This window comes from Ornithodoros turicata, chromosome 1 (genome assembly GCF_037126465.1).
Source record: "Ornithodoros turicata isolate Travis chromosome 1, ASM3712646v1, whole genome shotgun sequence".
In the NCBI taxonomy this organism is placed as follows: domain Eukaryota; kingdom Metazoa; phylum Arthropoda; class Arachnida; order Ixodida; family Argasidae; genus Ornithodoros; species Ornithodoros turicata.
In genome coordinates, this window is record NC_088201.1 from 346,780 (window position 1) to 368,095 (window position 21,316).

A 21,316-nucleotide genomic window follows, 5' to 3' on the forward strand; every position below is an offset into this window, starting at 1 on the left:
GTTTTCGTTATCCTTTTTTCTGAGCTGTTTTGTGCCAACGGGAAATCAAGTTCTGGCTAGATATATGGAGCCCAGAAATTGAACCATCTCTGTGTCGGACGTTTTGTGCACGGATGTGGGACTGATGTCAAAAAGCTCATCTACGCAGGGCTTTACCTCAGACAGTGCACCCTGACCGTTTCAATCGTCCACAGCTTCCCTGAGACAGAAATCACTGCCAGCCATCAACAGCAAAGATATGTTCATGGCACTTGGCACGTTCATGGCAAGAGACTGATTTTGTCCAAACATGCCAAATAGAAGACGGATTCTCTATGAATTTGCGGGGCCATTAGTCTTCACATTCAAGAAGAAGCCAGAAAGAAAACTACCAAAGCAATGCGTTGTAATGATGCAAAACTATCGATAGGACATTGATACTGTCGAGAAACTCTAGATAGTTTTAGGATAATTGACCATCGATACTTGCTCCAATCGTACTAAGCTTTGTATACAGTGTACTAAACAGTCTAAATATCTCATAGGATGGGATAAAAGAGCAGCTTTGCACTCTCCCAAAATCAAAATGACCGTGCTCCAATGCAATAAGAAATACAGAAGCACTCTTACCTTGCTTGCATTCTCTTTTGAACCCCTTGTCTCATCACGTGAATAACATAGGGGAACTGCACATGGGTGAGGCAAGACAAGAGTTAGAATAGCTGCACGTCAGTTGTGTGTATGACTCGGGTCGGATAGGGAGCCTCAAACATGGCACAATTCCAGAGGTTTGTGTTCCAGAGGAGGGTCTTGCATATCGTCTATTGGTGGTGGTGTTCCTGTGCAGTTTGATGTAACACATGGCAAGAGGAGACAACGCATATTTAGAGTACAGCTTGGGACAAAAGTTTACGGAATGCTGGGGTGTCGCATTTCTCCAGCATACACACTGAGAGATTGATAGCACACCCATTTCTTATTCGACCTCTTCCCGATATCTAGCAGGGGACCGAGGGGGGAAACACACCAGTGCAGTGCAAATCTCATTCACAGGAAGTCGCTAGTGGCATCCCAAAAAGTCGCTCAAATTGAAACTGAAAGTCGATACCCAAGCAACAAACAAAGGTTGGGCCAAGCTTGGCAATAGTTAGACTGGCCTACCTGGCCTTGGTTGGTACATCATCGGCCAACAAGCTTGTTTCATGATAGGGATCTGTAGCCTGGCCAATGACTTGCCAACCACTGGCCAGCATTCATTGCGCCAAGCTTGTGCCAAGCTTGTGCCAAGCTTGTGCCAAGCTTGTGCCAAGATACAGACCAAAGCATTCCTGCGGCGTTACTCATATTCATACTCAATTGTCTCATGGCGTAAGATAACGATTTATCATTCTTTGTTTGTTGCTCGTATTTCCCACAACGGACAATGTGCACGGCTCTTGAAAGTGCAAAAAAAAAAAGAGAGGGAGAATCATAAAAGCTCGCAAGATGCTTGAGGCCACTAGGACCAAACTGCATTTCTTTCCTGAGGAAGAACAGATACTATACATAGGTTGCCTCGCGAACTTCCACAAATTCGAGAGTCCTCTTTGCCTGTTAGTCAAAATGAAGAGTCAGGTGTGAAAGTTTAATTCGGTGTGTGCACAAACATAACTGAAATGATTAATTGCTTGTTGTATTAATTCACCATGATAACGTCTCTGTTTCTTAATGCTTTCGGTTTCAGACATTCCACATTACCCTCACCCCAAGGTAATATGCGGACATTGTACCAAGCTTGGCAAGAGCTTGGCCAACAAGCTCGTTTCTTGGAAGAGATCTGTCCCCAGACTGACGGCTTGCCAAACCTCGCTCTGCCTATCACTATGCAACATTGCGCCAACGTTGGCTGGACGGGAGTCGTTGGCCATCGGTCATTGCTTGCTTGGGTAAAAAAGTCACAGCCCTTTTCGTTAGGTGCGCGTTATGAGCTACGAGGATGTTTCAGCAGATGGGCGTGCTAGACAGCCAAGAAAGGACATGATAAAATCAGTCTGAGGTGAAGAAAGATTAGAGAAAGTCAATGAAATTTGGAACCTTGAACATCTTCTGCGGAACTTTCTCGTTTTGTCATTGTGGTTTGTTTATTGCTTGCAAAACTGATGCCTTCTCGTGTTTTTGCAACCTACTATGCTTTTCTATGTCTGAGCGACAATCGCGCATAAATCTCACTTGCATTAGATGCCCTTGTGTCACAGTCTTTGATTGGACGCAGCTATACCTTCAACACTGGCACCATCACCCAGCTCTTGCGGTACTTCTGGTCTTACTTAGGAGGCATTTTGGAAACCGCTTGCGTCTGGTCCATGCGGCGCATTAGAAAAGAGGCAAACTGGCCAATGGACCTCTCCATGACAGGTGATTGCCCCTGAGCAGTTACAGCCGGCAAAAGGTGGCGTGATTTTATATTGTTCTTCGCCACGCCGTCCACCGAAATGTGCAAAGAAAATCATGGTTCTTCCTGACTTCATGAAGGAATATTCGTGTCACTAAAAAGTCGCTGGACATATCAGAAAGTCACTAGGAAATCCGCTAATCCCAAATGCAAAATTTGGTTGCTAGACACCCCTCGAAATACGCTAAATTTAGCGACATTTCCCAAATTTGGTAACACTGGATTTGTCCCAAGCTGCATCAGGACTCCCCTACGGACGAGACTAATCTGGCTGGTGGGACCTTGGTAGCCTTGGTGCAGTGATGGGCAAAATAACTCTTGTTAGTGATCCATTCAGTGACATCACGGTCATCAGGTCATGTGACTGGTGAACTCGCGTTCATTACAAAGAAAGAGAAGAGAGGCGTGCTTCCAGCAGCCGCACGTAGCTGCGATTATCTCTCATTATTATTACCCTCTTTTGAATGGATGCACCAGAGTTGCTACCGTAATTTAGACTGCTCAATGAGCTAATTAACTCGTTAGCTCCCGAATGGATTCATGCCCCGTGAAGGATCAGCCGGGGAACACCCAACATGATCAAACCAATTGAAGCCCCCACTCACACGGTCAAGAGCGGCCAGACCATTCTGTGGATCACGCCATGAAGAGCGAACGAACGGTCCCAGAATAAACCAAAGAGAATGAATCGCACCATGAATCAGTGAGCCAGACACAGAATTATTCCCCCACCAATGGTGCGAAGGGAACGGATCAGAGAACGAGTCAGTGAGCCACATGAGCACAGCGCCCAACCGAACAGACCTCCATCGTGAATGGATCACTCAGTGAATCGGTGAGCTGCACAAGCACAACCACACAAAGATTCTCCCTTGAACGGTCCAAAGCGAACTGACTGCTACACGAATCAGTGAACTGAAACGCACAGTAATCGAGTCACTTCGACTCGAGGAGAGCAGCGGCGCAGCAGCCAATCGTTCGTCAGTTTGGTCGTTGACCAAGTGATTCATACGACTCACACGGTCCAAAGTTTCAGACCGATTCATATGATTCAGTGACCCAGTCTCGCTTGCGTGCTGCCCTAACCATACTCTCCACACATGGCACAGCGTACCACCGTGTGCGCACGTCTCTGTGGACCTGTGCTGTGATTACGGATTATGGTTCACATTGAGAGATGGCGCCGCGCTGACTGCTGTAAAATGTTTCGAAATGAAAAAGTTTCCTTTTTTGTTGTTTTTGAGGACCCTTACTGAAGGTAAATCAATGAACAAATCTTTTTTGGGGAGGTGAATTAATTCACTCTCGGTCCATCACCAGTGGCGAGCTAAATAGTGCCCGACGCGTTTGTACAGCCTGGAGAGTAACACCATGTTCCACGCAACATGGTCGACTCAGAACTGGTAAGCGAAAGTCAGCGTATTTAATGAGGACTTTTCACTTAGCATATTGCGAGACAACCTCGGAGACAATCATGTGCCTGGCTTACTTCCTCATGGTGTTAGCTGGTGATGGAGTGCGAATCTTTAAAACTCCTTTATTTAATATGTCAGCTCTTTTTGGATGAGGAACTTGGCCAAGTTGACTGTGGTGACAAACATTACTGTATCAGTCTCGTACATACGTTACCGGATGCGATAGTCCCTTTAAGGAGTAAAAAAATTGGGGTGGATCCTATACGTGGGTCTACTTGGTACAGCAAGAATCATACTTGTGTGCAATGTGCAAGCTTTGACGTCATTTGAACGCCCGGTGACAGTCAGTGGCAGCTCTTTTTAGTTTCTAGAAAAACACCTCTTTTTTTGGTGTACAGTCATGTCCGCTTTGTGGAACACCCGGACATACTGGCAACAGCTTTCCAGCACCAGTGTTATTCTAATACACTTGTCTGTCCCAAGGGCATTTGGTGGCATCTTCCCTGGTTAGTGACCACAAACATGTGTGGATGGTTCTTGAAAAAGCAAAAGAGGTAATCCATATTTACTGCTTTCCATCAGAGAGCATTTCCAGTGTACAGGGCCAAAGAAAGGCTGATACAGGCTAGTCTACCATTTACAACGTTTTATGGGCCTCTTTCCAGTGACCCCTTATAATCACAAATACCTATGTCCTCAGTGCTTGGTTTTGCAACATGAGCAACCTGAATACTGTTCTTAGTGGGGACAGAATCATAAAAAATGGCTTACGGAACCACATTAAAGGGGCACTACAATGCAAAAAGAAGTTCACTTGAAATTACGTTACATGCTATGTTAATTTCGTACTTGTTATCATAATTAACAGGCAAAAAATGCGAGAAATCTAGCACTTGCAAGTGAATAAAATAAGTATTTAAAGAGATTTAAACATTTATTTTACCGTAAAACAAGCTTTCGGACAAAGTCCGTCCTTCATCAGGTGCGATACACTGAACACTTGGTAGAGATATTTATACTAATGTACATCAGAGAAAGGGGACAAAGAAGGTGGTGAGGAGGAAAATACAAAAGAAAGCAATGTACAGTAGGAACGTTAACGGTGACAAAAAACGTTGAGAATTCTCAAGTGAGCGAACATGGTAAAGAATACCGCTGGAAGAAATATTACACAGCTGGGGTCACCTGAGAACTCTCAACGGTTTTTGTCTCTGGTAACGCTCCTACTGTACATCGCTTTCTTTTGTATTTTCCTCCTCACCACCTTCTTTGTCCCCTTTCTCTGATGTACATTAGTATAAATATCTTTACCAACCTGATGAAGGACGGAAGCTTTTTTTTTCAGTAAAATAAAGGTTTCAATCTCTTTAAATACTTATTTTGTTATCATAATCCGAAACTTTGATTCCGTTACGAAGCTACAATCAAAATTGTACTGGACTCTTTCTTGCTCCCTCACTAAGCAGTGTTTTTAGTCCATGCTGCGCGTGCCACGCCATGTAGAAGTTCCGGTGAAAAACATAATGAGTGTTGCTTGTCCGGACTGGCGTCACTGTCCAAAGGATGTCAAGATAAACGTTGTCAGTGGAACATTCGCGAGAACTGTTGTGGGCAATTCCGTGAATCGGTATTGGAAAATGCAGCACTGTGCATCATGCCGCATATATGGAACACTATGATAGGACCCGTTCCAAATCCAGACGCCCTTGATAGGTATGCACCCGCTTCTCTTGCTGTCTCATTGGATGCAGTCAGCCTTTGCCTCCTCGTGATCCCATGCGTTGCTGCCAAAGACAGCTGTGATTTCATTGCATTTTTCTTCTAAACGGTAGCGTTGTGCGAACTAATTTTGTTTGAATTATACTAATTGAAACATGGACTTTCATTTGAGAGCAACTTGTTTTTGTATTTTAGTGCCCCTTTAAGATACCTCAGCCCTTACTGTACATGTAATAGGGTATACATGACAGAGCACTTTTTTGCATGAGTGTTCCAATGATGAATTGTCCAACACTACTAAAAAATAAATGTAATATAAACTCACGCTACAGGATTTCACGCTCATTTAAATCCATTGGTCACTCAATTTAATCATACAGGTCACGACTCGACTTTTTGCAACTACCGGTGCTTCAGACAGTGCCATACAATGCTTTGTGACTATTTTCACGATATATGTGGGATTTTTTCGGTAAATATGATACTCAGGGTGAAATCGGGTGCTATGGCCATCGGACATCAGTTGTTATCAGGTTAACAATCTTTTTCATTCCACATGATGTAGCATTCAGGCCATTTGAACTGAGATCGGCAGTCCTTCAACTTGAATTTATCCTTTTAGTCTGCTTCACCAAGGGTAGCTATTGTCACCGAAACATTCATTATGTCCCTAACTAACGTGTCAAGTGATATCGGTTCAAAGCTAACCGGCATTGGTGAAACCGGGCCTAAATGTGCTTCGCATAGTTTATTGTTGCACTCAGATAATATTTTCATCAGACATATGCTACACATTGCTACTAAATCGTGTACGTATTACGTGATGTAACGTAATACATGATTAGAATTCAGAAGGAAATCAGGTTGAACCCTAATTGTCCAAAACTGATTTGGGAGAGAACAATCAGGTGGCATCTCGTTTAACTCAAAAATGTTCCAAGAGCCTCATGGTTAGAAAATAAACCTACAACACCGGCTTGACACAACACGAGATGTTTACGAAAGACAACATCAGTGCAGCCACAGGGGGAAGTAGGCCATGCGTTTCAGACAGTCTTCTCTCTTCTTATGTGTTACGATTCCAAGAATTTTGGTGGGCCCCACCTGTGTTCTCATCCTAGGGTCACAGTGTTACTGAAATCAGAACTGTGAGCAGTTCACCAACAACGTTTAACAAGTTCGGCTTTGGATTTAGTTGCGTTTGTGGCCCTTTCTACATCTCGTCTAATGTTCCTTTAGTCAGGTGCTTCTGTTTCAACAGCCGGATAACGCTGATTCCCAAAGTGGTGTCGTAACTATACAAGTTGAACTGTTGTGACTGTGGCGTCTCATACATTGTCGAGACCAGGCGGCCCCATGTATTTCCTATGGGAGAAACAATGCGATTTTTCTCAGCTAACACTGAACCCATTTGGACAAGGATGGCCTTGTTCGATAGCTTTTAGAATTTCAAACAAATGGCATTGAAGACATTGAAATATTTTTTTGCTGAATATTTTAAATAAACTTTACAAAATCTGCAAAAAAGTTTGTAATTTAGGCCACTCACTTGGAAAGTCTGTAGCCTGATTACTGTAGACATACGTGAAATGTAATCAATGGCATTTTTGCAGAAGCCTTTCAGAATACAGTCGACCCGCGTTTATCCGGATCCTGCATCGAACAAAATAATCGAACAAAAAAACCTGGAAACGGATTTCTCCCCATGTATTTCGCCCTCGTTTATCTGGACTTGAGCTTCCGGACTCGGACGAGAATTCTAGGGAACAGAAGTGACCCAACAATCGGCTTCAGTTATCCGGTCATTGTCCAGGAATGACACTTGGCCCACACCTAGTCAAGCGAGGTCGAGAACCCTGGTCGTGGCCTCCTTTTTACTGATAGGAAGAATTTTCTCCCTTTCCAACTTTGCAGATTACGCAAAAGTAATCCACTGAGCAGTCTGGTCGTTTCAGACTGAGAAGGACCGCAACGAGGACCCCTGTGCTGCAATCACAGATGACGACATTGTCAGTCTCGTCGCTTCCAATAGTGTTCAAGAAGAATCTGATGATGAAAGTGGGTATGCATCAGCTGTGACGGTAGAAAAGGCGGCACTGAGTACAGCGCTAGTATTTTTCGAGCAACAGAATTTAATATTTTGCAAGTTTATGCCATTAGCAAAGGTTTGCAAGAACTGGATGCGTGTATTAGAATGAAACAGATGACAATGGATAGTTTTCTGTGTAATGGTCAATAAAGATGTCCTTGTAGGATCACTCTGGATTTTCGTGTTTCACTTATCCGGTTCCCCCGCTATCTGGACATTTTCACAGGAAACGGAGCCGTGCGGATAAATGCGGGTCGACTGTATTTTGATACCAATATCATGTCTGTCCATGCCTCCAATTGTTCACAATGTTGAAAAAACTCAAGGTGTGAACTGAAGGTGTGTATAGCTCTGTTAACCATGCCATTCTGCCGTCACACAGTGGTGCCACATTGCCGGTCACAAGAGAACTAAGTACCACTCTGCGGAATACAGTCACTTTTCTGGCACCCTATCCCAGAACAGTGGAAATGTAAAATTGAGGTTGTGAACCTGTCCGGCAATGTCCGTGTCGGGTTGGAGCTATACTGCGTGTTTCACCAAGGTCCCTCGGATGAATAATTCATGAACAGGTGGCGCCATCCAAGAAATTTCTTTTTGGTAAAGATCCTTGGGACATTAGCCATGAACTGAGTAGTGAGCAGCTCATTTGCATATGCTCACTAATTAAATAAACTTTTTAAATTTTGCTTCGCACGCTTACAAAACCTCTGTATTACGTATCGGGACCTTCAGCGAAAAATATTCAAAGAAAAAAAAGCATCGACACTTAGTAATTTTTTCAAGTAATTAATAGGTTTACATATTTCTTGTGCGGATCAGCTATCCGGCTTTCGTGTTCATCAGCCTGGTTTACGCAGGGGACAACGGAAGATGAGGAACAGCCGCAAGAGACGCTTTGGTATTCATTCTCAAAGCGCTGGCGGTTCTGCTGTTCCGTAGGTGAGATAGAGTGCTCTTATCATGGATGATGACGAATGCGCCACGAGTGCTGTCAACTGGTGGGGTACACTCTTAAAAATGAACTTGACCACATAGCACGCTCCTAGCCAACCATCATCCCGAATGACAACGTTCTCTCCCCTGATTTGTTGAAAACGGGAGGCAGAGCCTATTTTGTACCCATTATGTACTGCATAATTGCTATTAAAAAAAGACGTACACCTCTCGTTTTCATCAAATCAAGGGAGAAAACGTTATTCGGGATGATGGTTGGCTAGGAGCGTGCTATGTGGTCAAGTTCATTTTTAAGAGTGTAGAGAAGGACAAGGAACACCAAAGCATCTCCTGTGGTCTTGCTGCTGTTCCTTATCTTCCGTCACCCCCCTTGTGCCAGCCAGGCGGATGAGCACGAAACTGATAACTGGCTTATCCAAAGAGCGCACTGGTGCACAGCTCCGCACAAGAAATATGTAAACCGATTAATTACTTGAAAAAAATCACTAAGTGTCAATGCTTTTTTTTTCTTTGAATATTTTTCGCTGAAGGTCCCAACATGTAAAACAGCGCGAAGTAAAATTTTAAAATTAGGATGTTTATTTAATTAGTGAGCATATGCAAATGAGCCACTCACTACTCAGTTCATGGCCAATGTTCTAAGGATCTTTACCAAAAAGAAATTTCTTCGATGGCACCACCTGTTCACGAATTATTCAGCCTGGGGACCTTCATGAAACACCCAGTAGACCACGAAAACTGTGCTAGCGAGCCTGCCAATGGAGTGCAAGGCCTACACAATCTTCGTCTCATTGCATGCACGTAAAATAGAAGGGTAGAGTGTATGAAACAAACGTGTCATGAACTTTTGCAGCTGCTCACAATTGCATACACAGGAATGTGCTCTATGACATGAACGTTGTAACATGCCCGCAAATACTAGCACAGCAGGCCTCCTCGTTTTTACTTTATATCAACTGTCAGTCCAGAGTAAAGAAGTTAGCACCATTTAGACGGGAGGAGAGAGATTTAATACCAGCAAACGAAAAAAAGAAAAAAAACGAAGGGATGGTCAGCCCGACCAAGAGCCACTTGGCTGTGTTGTGGTTACCACTGGACGCAATGAAATCATGGGGGGTAGGGGAATATATTTATTAGAACAGAAAGAGAGGAAAAGGGAAAGCCAAACGGTGTGTCAACTTCCTATTCCGAAAAAACAAAAAGAGAACAGACAAAAACTAATAAACAAATGATCGCATGGCCGAATTTCACCACTACCTCCTAGATCAACTGTTGCGTAAACTTGCAGCTGATGCCCAGTTGCATGCGATTGTTATTGACCCAACAGACTGGAAAATAGTATGGTAAAAAGAAAAAAAAAAAGTGGTGGTTCAGGTGTTGACTGACAGTGAATTGTGCCATAGCCATCACGCTTCCGTTGGACATCAAACACAAGAAACGAGGCTGCAAGACGTTCTCCCCGAAGGAAATGTCCAATAGCTGTTGGAGCAAATTTTCCGGGAACATTTTTTCCTACACACCAACTGTAACTCGTGTCAGAGAAACAGTAGAAAAATACTTGTATCTAGTGAACAATATCGCTTTTATGTAAGGTGTACAGATTTTATTATCCATTAACACATCCACTTTCAGCAAATTGGGTCAGCTGCGAAGTGTTTAATCATGATGGCGTTTATTCAGTTATCCACAAGCACGCCCCTCTTTGGGTGCGCAAATCGTGAATCTGAGATACTGCTTCACTGGTATACAAGTGAAGCCTTGGTGGAGGTAATGACTTTCATAAAGCAATATATGGAAATCTTGGATGCTGTCAGTCGGGTGTAGCACGATTCCCCCGTGACAGTTTTTGCGCATTTCAAAAAGGAAACACAGACTTTGGACTAAAAACAGAGTTATAGGCATCACCAATTACAGCCCATTTTTTCGTGCTCTACGAACGTGGAAAGCAGAGAAAGGTGTGGATCGTGGTGACGCATAAAAGACAAAAATGAGCCCTTTAACTACAGTCGCACTTCTACTATCAGGGCTGCCAGAAGCAACATAAATGACTCGTTACATGACATCTGTACATAGAACTAGAAACGCTCCAACACAATGCTTTTAATATCAAGTGACTCGTTCCATCAAATGATGCTGTACTGATACTAAGGAACCAGCGAGTGACTACCAAACAAGCCCCAAGCCTGTTATTTATCAGCAGTTTTGTCAAAAGTGCCCCTTCAAGCAATAAATGAGTTGGAAAAGGCGTGGCCAGTTATCGCAAAGCGAAGCCTTATTTGTTTTTGCTGCCAAAAAGTATGAATAAAGCTAGCCACAGGTGCTTTATCAAAACAGACATTAACGCCAAAATTGAGTTCCACAACGAAATTGAGCATTTTTGGGGCATATAGACGACACGCTTGAGCCTCACCATTTAAAAGTAAGAGATGAATAAAGTGTTTTGCGTCCCAAGCCATTCTTCTGTTGTAATCTTTGCGGGTCACTAAGGCGGGGGAAATGGTGAATGTGGAGATGAGCCGGTCGTTTTGTGCCGGGGAAATTGGGGGAATCATAGCCCACAGCTCCTTTTTCTTTCTTGTTTGGAGGCCTTGAACCCAAAATTTTTAGTCTCCATTCATGTGGTACTCATAAGAAATAAGGGGGGACAAAAACCTTCCAGTGCTCGTTATCCGTACAGGGAATAGAACGAAGAACACCACCTCACATACACAAAGCAGGACAGCTCCCTGAGATATAAAGTACAAAAGACCCTTCCGAGACCATTCCTTGCAGGATTACGCCATGGAGTCATCCGACAAAATATAATGATAACCTTCCCGGCGTCACACCATATACTAGCTGTTGAAGCATACTATTACAGAAACAGAAAAGCAAAAAAACTAATTTTGCGGTGAACGATGAAAGTCACTGAAAAGGTTAGCCAGCTGTAGGACATCAGTTCCCTAACTTTGCGGCTCCAAATTTTCACAGAATAACCACAGGGCTTATATGTGCGCCCACTGCATTTCGCAAACTCACGTTCAAGTCTGACTGGACTAGTTTACTTAGCGCTGAGCTCGATATTACTCTGACAACATTTCGTAAAAGCAGCAGTGATACACATTATTTTTATTCGTGCGTGCACTTGTCAGGCACGCGAAGCTTTCACTAGTTAATTTAGTCGGCTTAGCAACTATTACATATATTTGTGGAAGCAAATGAACGACCAATAGATACCCTTAATTATTGCACTCATGCACTGCCCGTACCTGTTGGGTCACTAACAACTGCAAGCAAAAACTGAGTGTCAGCTGGAAGTTTGCGCAACAGTTGATCTAGGATTGATCATTTGAGCTTGTCTGTTTTCTTTTTTAGTTTTTCGGAATAGCAAGTTGACACACCGTTTGGCTTTCCCTTTTCCTCTCTTTCTGTTCTAATAAATATATTCTCCTACCCCCCATGATTTTATTGCGTCCAGTGGTAACCACAACACGGCCAAGTGGCTCTTGGTCGGGCTGACCATCCCTTCATTTTTTTCTTTTTTTCATTTGCTGGTATTAAATCTCTCTCCTCCCCTCTAAATGGTGCTAACTTCTTTACTCTGGACTGACAGTTGATATAAAGTAAAAACGAGGAGGCCTGCTGTGCTAGTATTTGCGGGCATGTTACAACGTTCAAGTCATAGAGCACATTCCTGTGTATGCAATTGTGAGCAGCTGCAGAAGTTCATGACACGTTTGTTTCATACACTCTACCCTTCTATTTTACGTGCATGCAATGAGACGAAGATTGTGTAAGCCTTGCACTCCATTGGCAGGCTCGCTAGCACAGTTTCCGTGGTCTATGCCTCCTATTCTCCCTGTTGCCAAGGAAGGCCAGCAACACAAAGCAGACATTTCCACTGCCTCGGGCGCTTTTCGGCACGTCATATTGTACTGATTCCAAGCACAAAGCGTCCTCAAGTGTCTGCCACCTCCAACATCTGCACAACGTTGATGCCGATTACATAGCCCAAAAATGGCAGCTGCCTGCATGTGGCTGAGCATGCACATATGCTTAGTCGGAAAAGGTCTATTAGCTAAAAGGTCCTTAGGCTACAAACATGGAGCTATTCCGGCACCTTTTGTTTGGTTACCACATGGTGACTGACAACACCGGTTGCGCCTGCCAACATGTAAGGCATATCACCCTACGGCCATCCCTGCAGAGTCCCACTGGACCTTTTCTAAGTAAGCATATGCATATGCTCAGCCACCTGCAAGCGGTTGCCATGTCATTTTGGGTAGGTAATCTGTGTCAAGGCTGCATGGACATTCGAGGCCGTATGACACTTTGGACTTTAATCAGTACTCTTTTTGCATTATTTTGGCCATCTTCTCTCACTACCTTCCTACACGATGCCGAAAAGCGCTCATTTGGGGTTAAAATACGACATTTTGCATTCTGACACCAGGGGTAACACGTAGATGGAAATGGAAATGGAAAAAAATTTCCCACTCTGAAAGTGGCAACACGTGTCAATATTCCTCAATCACTTCAAAATCCTCTATTATTCACTACTTCACAGGGAGAAAGCAATGAAAAAGAAAATAAAACGGTCTGGACAGACCTTGATAGAATCGCGGTTGCCACTTTGAAATGCAGTGTCATCTAGGGACTTCATGCAAATGCATCTATTATTGTAGGCGTCTCTGCGAAGACCCTGATATTTCCCCTCACATTTCCAAGCAGGGAGAGCACGAAAAAACATGCTTTGTAAATATGCTACAGTAAAACCTGCGCACAACGATATACCCCGTTTCACCGTCAAAGTATACATTGTCTCTATGGAGAATGAACCCGGGCATAATGATAAAGTTGGAGTTCTGAGTACTCATACCAGGATACCTGACGCCCACACGGTCGCGCACTGTCTGGCGTTGCACAGACCACTTTTTCACAGACTACTTTTTTTCACATAAGCGTCGTATCCTCTCCACCAGACGGGACCACTGAGCTTGCGCCGTTCGAGTCGTCTCTCACTTGTCTGTCGTTCCCATATGCGCCAAATAATGAAGGCTGAGATAACCATCTTCAGTGCCTCCCACCTTCGCACCATTTTGGTGAGACAGTCAGTCGTACTCTGGTGCATGGGTGTTACCAGGATTTTTTCCAAGGGGGGACAAGCGTGCAAACCCCCTCCTACCATCTCTTTGTCTGGAGGCGGACGTTGCGGGTGTTCAGAGGTTCCTATTGGGACATCTGAGAGTAATCATTATGACCAGGACTAAAGAGCGCACTATTTTCACGAGCGACCTTCGAGCTCCAGGGGGGCGAGATCATGGCCCCCCCTTGCCCCCCTCTTGGTACGCCTCGGTACGCCATGCTCTGGTCACCTGCTGCTCACAACATTTCTGCTGCAGCTTCCTGCTTTGACGCAGTATCGGTACCTCTGTCAATGATAGCGTCCGAGACGAAGAAACAGAAAGCGATAGACTTGGATGTTAAGTTAGCGATCATGGAGGATCTTCACCGTGGAAGGGTGGCGTGCATCGTGTGAAAGCACGGCATATTGCAGTGCAAGTACAAAGCGCAAAATGATCCCAAAGCATATGTACGAAAAAATTGAAGGCGCATGCGTAAGCGCGCTTCATGCTGTCGACGTTCTTAAACGTTCTCAAGGTCGTTCGTCTCAAGCACGTTCTCTTATCGTGGAGCGTGTGCCGCCTGCTCATTACGTCGCCCAGTCGGCGCAGTTGAATGTGACATGCGTATCTACAACGGCAACCGAATGCGATCAAAGCAAATGAGCTATTTTCAATAAAATATTGGCATTTCCTACAGCTTTCGTAGCGTACGTCGTTACCGTCACTCACGGGATAACGCGCAGCACGTGACTTCCTGGTGCTGACCTAGGTCAGCCCTCCTGTAGCGATATCCCTCGCATAAAGATTAAATTTGTGATAACTGCCGATATCGTTATATACGGGTTTCACTGTATTTGCAATTTTTGCCGAATTTGTAAAAGTGCATATGACGGCATATATCTGTGTGTCTTAATGCATATTTACATGTTTCTACTGCGTATCTTTTGCTCTGGTGTGCCTTCCCAAGTTTTCTGCCAGGTTGAGCTCTGACACATTCACTTTTCTAGGGAGCTTATGGACACACATGCTGTGTACCAGCTGCACAAGTAACCTGGGGCGTCTCTGGTCTGCAGGTGATGCAAAGGCTGCTAACGTTTCACCACAACGCTTTCTTTAACAGCAGCTCGCTGCTTGCTTCTGAGCTGTTACGCTGAATTGTGCAATGGCAGGCAACATTACGGTGCCACTCCAGGGGTTGGTCACTGCAGCACGTCTCCCTTTCCCATTCACACTTTCTGCTTCATTCCACGAAGGCTGGATGCATGCATGTAGAATACGGAAGAGCTCTCTTCTCTTGGTTTGTGCCGCCTGTGAAAGGTGGGGCAATGCCGAACACAATGGCTTCACTGTCTGTGGCAATTGGCAGCTGAGTTCAAAGGCACATTCAAGCCAGATGGATCCATCTTATTTTGCCTGGCATATGAGAAAGCTAGAAAATGCTGAGCAACGGGTATTTCTTGACAAGTACACGGGCCGGCAAATCCCTCACGAGTCAACAATATGAAAAGGCTACCTGCATCGTTGCTATCAGGCTACCCTACAAAACATCCTTGAGAATCTCAAGTCATAGAAAGTGTGAATATTGTAGAGAAAACAATAGACGCTTGAGGATGCTGCGTAGCCTCTGTTGTCATCGGAATACTTGGGCTGGACGCATTTGAAAAGAGCTACCTACTGACAGTCGAGGAGCTCCAAAGGTCAATGATTCGATAGTGGCACAGCTCTTCGTAGATGGTGTTCAGATGCTCAACGGGTATGTGGATGCAAATGACGTGCTGCTTTTCGTTACGGATGCAGCTCCTTACATGATGAAGGCTGGTGCCGCTCTTTGTGTCATATGCTAAAAAATTGTTCACGTTACCTGCGCAGCTCACGCGCTACACAGAGTTGCAGAGGAAGTTCGTGGCTGTTTCCAAAATATTGATGACCTCATATCGAACACGAAGAAAGTGTTTGCAAAGAGTCCCATGCTTGTGCAGCTCTTTAAGGATTTGGCACCAGATGTGGCTTTGCCTCCTCAGCCTGTGCTGACCAGACGGGGCACGTGGGATGAAGCAGCAAAATATTATGCCGCAAATTTTGAAATTGTGCGTCAAGTAGTCAGCAAGCTCAAAAAAGCAGATGCCACAAGCATTTGTTCGGCGCAGCGATTCTTTGAAGACGTTAGCGTGAAAAATGCCTTAGCAGCTATTAAAGCTAATTTCTCATTCCTTCCCGCTTCCATCACAAAGTTGGAATCTGCAAACTTGACTTTCATGGAGGCTTTGGACATCGTTCGGGACGTGCAGGATTCTTCTCAATGGGCTCGAGGTGCATGTGCATCTGTAGTTAAAGCAAAGCTTGAAGCCGTGCTTTACAAAAGTAAGGGGCTGAAACTGTTGCAGTCCTTGGGCGCCATTGGCAAAGAACATGACTCCGAAGCTCTGTCTGCATATAGCACAGATGAACTAGCTCATTTCAAGTTCGCAAGGATAACGTCTTGCAATGTAGAACACACAATTTCTCGACACAAGACTGTATTGTCCGACAACAGGATGTCTTTCAAATTTGAAAACTTAAAAATGGCTTTGGTTACGTACTGTAATGTCGTATACTTCAGAGTTGATTTGAATAAAAAATGTATGTTTGACATTCTATGATCCGTTTGTTGATTATTTTGCTGCACAAAGAGGTTCATGGTACATAATAGTGGGGGGGGGGGGGGGGGGGGGGGGTTATGTTTAATGCTGAAATATGCTGAAAGAAAAGAATCCAATCCAATAGGCTTTTGTGCCATACTCTTGGCATCACGTTTCATGAAGCGAGAATTTTGCTCTGCATATTTTGAGCATGTTTGACCTTTTTTCTCGTATATTTGAATGCATATGTTGCAAGATTTTTGTGCATAAAGTCCAGAGCCCTAGTCATCACCCAATGACATCGCCGTTTTCGCCTCCTCCTCATTTTGCCCTGCGGAGCTAGTCGAGCGGGAATGCGCACAGCGTTGTTCGAGTGCGTTTTTTTTCTATGAAAAATATCGCATACAGAGAAAATTTGTGTGTTAATCAGCCAGTTAAGTTAACTGCTTTCACAATATGTCTATAACCAACATTTTTTTCAAAGGCTTTCTGTGCTCCTTTAAGGAACGCAGAGATGTAGAAAGGGCCACAAGTGCGACTAAATCCAAGACCGAACTTGTTTGGCATTGTTGGAGAAGCAGTCACAGTTGCGATTTCCACAACGCTGTGACCCTAGGATGAGAACACAGGTGGGGCCTACAAAAATTCTGAGAATTGAAGAAGAGAGAAGACTGTCTGCAACAGCAACCGTGGCCTACTTCCCAAATTGTACTCTGACCTTCTTAAATAGCCTGTCTGGCCTTTCCCCCCATTCTGCCCTGTGGCTGCAATGATATCGTCTCTCGTATAAGAGATGAAACGTCTGCTGTTAAATGATGTTTTCTGCTGTGTCAAGCCGGAGTTGGAGCTTTATTTTCTACCCAGATAATACCATGAATCGCCATTATGCGACTACCGTTGCCTGAAACAGTGTCGTATAGTGTTTTATGACTACCAACAGTCATTATGACATTCCATAACTATTTTCATGATACGTGCTGTGACTCGCCTTTATGCAACTACCGCTGTCTCGAACAGTGTTTTTCTCAGTACTGACGGTCATTACGACATCCCGTGACTATTTTCATAATGTATGCCAAAACTCGCCTGTATGCGACTACTTCTGCCAAAGTATCATACAGCGCTTTTATAACTACCGACAGTCACTACAACATCCTCTGTCTATTTTCATGGTATATGCAATGACTCGCTGTTATACCACTACCGCTGGCTCAAACTGTGTCATACAGTGTTTTCTACGACTACCGACGGTCATTACGACATCCCGTGAGAAGTTTTATGATATATGTCATGACTCGCTTTTATGTGACTACTGCTAGCTCAAACTGTGCCATACCGTGTTCTATGACTACAGACGGTCATTACGACATCCTGTGAAAAGTTTCATGATATATGCCATGACTCGCCTTTATGTGACTACTGCTAGCTCAAACTGTGCCATACCGTGTTCTATGACTACAGACGGTCATTACGACATCCTGTGAAAAGTTTCATGATATATGCCATGACTCGCCTTTATGTGACTACTGCTAGCTCAAACTGTGCCATACAGTGTTCTATGACTACCGACGGTCATTACGACATCCCGTGAAAAGTTTCATGATATATGTCATGACTCGCCTTTATGTGACTACTGCTAGCTCAAACTGTGCCATACAGTGTTCTATGACTACCGACGGTCATTACGACATCCCGTGAAAAGTTTCATGATATATGTCATGACTCGCCTTTATGTGACTACTGCTAGCTCAAACTGTGCCATACAGTGTTCTATGACTACCGACGGTCATTACGACATCCCGTGAAAAGTTTCATGATATATGCCATGACTCGCCTTTATGTGACTACTGCTAGCTCAAACTGTGCCATACCGTGTTCTATGACTACAGACGGTCATTACGACATCCTGTGAAAAGTTTCATGATATATGCCATGACTCGTCTTTATGTGACTAATGCTAACTCAAACTGTGTTCTATGACTACCGACGGTCATTACAACATCCCGTGAAAAGTTTCATGATATATGCCATGACTCGCCTTTATGTGACTACTGCTAGCTCAAACTGTGCCATAAAGTGTTCTATGACTACCGACGGTCATTACGACATCCTGTGAAAAGTTTCATGATATATGCCATGACTTGAAAGGTTTCATGATATATGCCATGACTCACCTTTATGTGACTACTGCTAGCTCAAACTGTGCTATACCGTGTTCTATGACTACTGACGGACACGACGACATCCCTGACTATTTTCACGATATATGTCATGATTTGCCTCCCGTGACTGTTTTCATGATACATGTGCCTGAGTTGTCTGTATGCGACTACTGCTGCCTCAAACAGTGTCATACACTGTTTTTATGACTGCTGACAGTCATTATGACATTCCATGACTATTTTCATTATAATATTTGCTATGACTCATCTTTATGCAACTACCTCTGCTTTACACAATGTTGTATAGTGCTTTACGACTACTGAAGGGAGCCATGACGTGTATTATGAAAATAGTCATGAAATGTCCTAATGACTAGCAGCAGTCATGAAACACAACATGACACTGTTTGAACCACGGTTAGTCACAGAAAGGCGAGTTGTGACACGAATTATGAAAATACTCAGGAGGACCAAACTGATGGACTTGCAGCCTGTGAGATCACAACAAGATACCAGAGGTCTAAGAAAGCTTCATGTGACAACTGACAATTGAGCTTCATGAGCTAATTGACAGTAGATAACCCTATTACATTTAAATTAGCAGTTATTGTAAAAAAGACGAGTAATGACTGGAATACTGATATGTGCATCGAGATTTAAGTAATGAAAAACTTGATTAATCAGTTATGGTCACGTGGATTAAATTGGTTGACCAACAGATTAAAATGAGTGGGAAAGCCTGTAGATTGAAACGCAGAAACATGCACACACATGAGGCACCACAAGTGTTTCGAGCAGCAAATTTTCATTCTTAGAAGCATTGGATTGAGCAGCATATCATAGCCACCCAGCATTTGTAAGCAGACTGGATATTTGTAGTAATCAATAGGATAATGTAATGAGCATATTGATAATGTAAAAAGAAAGTGGTTGAATTAGTGAGTAATAGTGAGCAATAGGCAAACCATTCAGGTTTGCAGTTATAGGTGACACAAAGTGATTTCTGTCACCAAAAGAAGTATTTGTATGGAGAAGGAACAAGGCATAGGCTAGCTGGTGAAGATGTCAATTGGGTGATTTCACGCCGGATCAAGCAGGGTGGTCCGGTCAACGTCTCCAATTTTTTTCTTTCAAACATATTTAAAGCCTTGTCCCTTGGAGGCATATTGGTGCTGAAAGTAGTTGAAAATAATTGGTGGTTATTTTTTAATGAATTATCATTCAGATGTGGTCATTTTGACCATTGCGCTTCTTGCGCAGTTTGACGCTGCATATCTTCATAACTATTTGACATATTCAGCTGAATTTTTTTTCCACATATTATCTGGGGTGGGTAGCATTGCATCCTAAGTTCTGAAGAGCCTAAGGTTTGCCTTTGAGGAGATAAAAAATCGCAAATTTGCTTCATCTGTAAAATATGATACCTTTTGGGAACCTCACAACTCGTCCCCAGTTGCGATACCCGAAAGTAATCTACATCACTGTGTTCTTCTGGAAATGCCCTTTCTTCTCATAGCGAGTACATCGTATTGTGAATTAGGGCAACGGCCCCAACAGTCTTTTTGTGAGGGGTGTCTACGACATTACAAAATTCGACAGCGCGCATCCCATATCTGCCTACTCGTGATATCGTTCATTTTACTCACAAACGTTCTTCATGACGACTCAAAACAGTACATAAAAAAAAATTTTGATTCAGAGATGGTCAAGTTATGTTCGTAACTCAACGTCGTTCGCAACGTAAATTCGACTATCTCTGAAGCAATTTTTTTTTTAATGTACTGTTTTGAGTCGTCATGTAGAGCGTTTGTGAGTAAAATGAACGATATCATGAGTAGGCGTATATGGGATGCGCGCTGCCGAATTTGCGCATTTTCCGTAGACACCCCTCACAAAAAGACTGTTGGGGGCGTTGCCCTAGTTTACAATACGATGTGCTGGCTACTAGAAGAAAGGACATTCCAAGACGAACACAATGATATAGATTACTTTCGGGTATCTCAACTGGGGGACGAGTTGTGAGGTTCCCAAAACGTACCATATTTTACGAATGCGGCAGCTTTGCGATTTTTTATCTCCTCAAAGGCAAACCTTAGGATCTTCAAAACTTACGATGCAATGCTACCCAACCCAGACAATACTTGGAAAAAAATTCAGCTGAAGACGTCAAATAGTAATATGTCATGTATCTTATTATCGGATCCTGCTATCATCCCCCTAACGCGGGAATAGAATTTTTCGATAAACTGGATGAGTGTTTTCACAAATTATACGGTCTTTTTCCGAATAACCCTGCTGTGCTCGGTGGCGATTTTAATTTGCTTGATATTGATTGGCAGAATAATAGGCCTTACCCCGAATGTCGTAACTACATGGAGTGTACATCGATGTTACATATTTGTGAGGAATTTAGCTTAACACAGGTTGTCAGCAAGTACACTCGGGGAACTGCAATTTTAGATATTTTCCTTACAAAAAACCTGGAATTTGTTGTGTACAGCGATGTCCTTGAAGAGGTTAGTGATCACAGGGCTGTTTCCATTATCATATCTTATACTGCCCCAAAGAAAGAGGTAGAGGTTAAATACATTTATGATTATAACAGGACAGATGTGGACGGTATGAACGGTCTCTCCACAATGTAAACAACAACTGGGAAAACTCTGGGAAGCAAGCTCTACTGTACTGCTCTAATCAGTTTATACCAAAGGTCAGGATTAGGTCCTCTAATTCATGTCCATGGTACACGAAGGAATTGCGAAAAATGTTGAATAAAAAGAAGAGATTGTATAGACAAGCTAAGAAAGTTTTCTAGTGTAGACCTTGGTGGTATGTTGGCCG

General features: G+C 43.5%; 1 protein-coding gene across 8 annotated transcripts in view; it reads right to left on the bottom strand.

Annotated features, from left to right (window-relative positions):
• Window positions 1-21,316, bottom strand: part of LOC135377207 (pre-mRNA cleavage complex 2 protein Pcf11-like) — a 98,079-nt gene that overhangs the window by 19,962 nt on the left and 56,801 nt on the right. The window contains exon 20 of one of the 8 annotated variants that reach the window (XM_064609501.1): window positions 759-818. The exons of 6 other annotated variants lie outside the window; for them this stretch is intronic. In XM_064609501.1, the coding sequence (XP_064465571.1) occupies window positions 801-818 (18 nt within the window). In that variant the 3' untranslated portion in view covers window positions 759-800. Of the gene's footprint in view, window positions 1-758; window positions 819-6,743; window positions 6,910-21,316 lie in introns of those variants that run through there. One more of the 8 variants, XM_064609498.1, reaches the window with a different exon arrangement.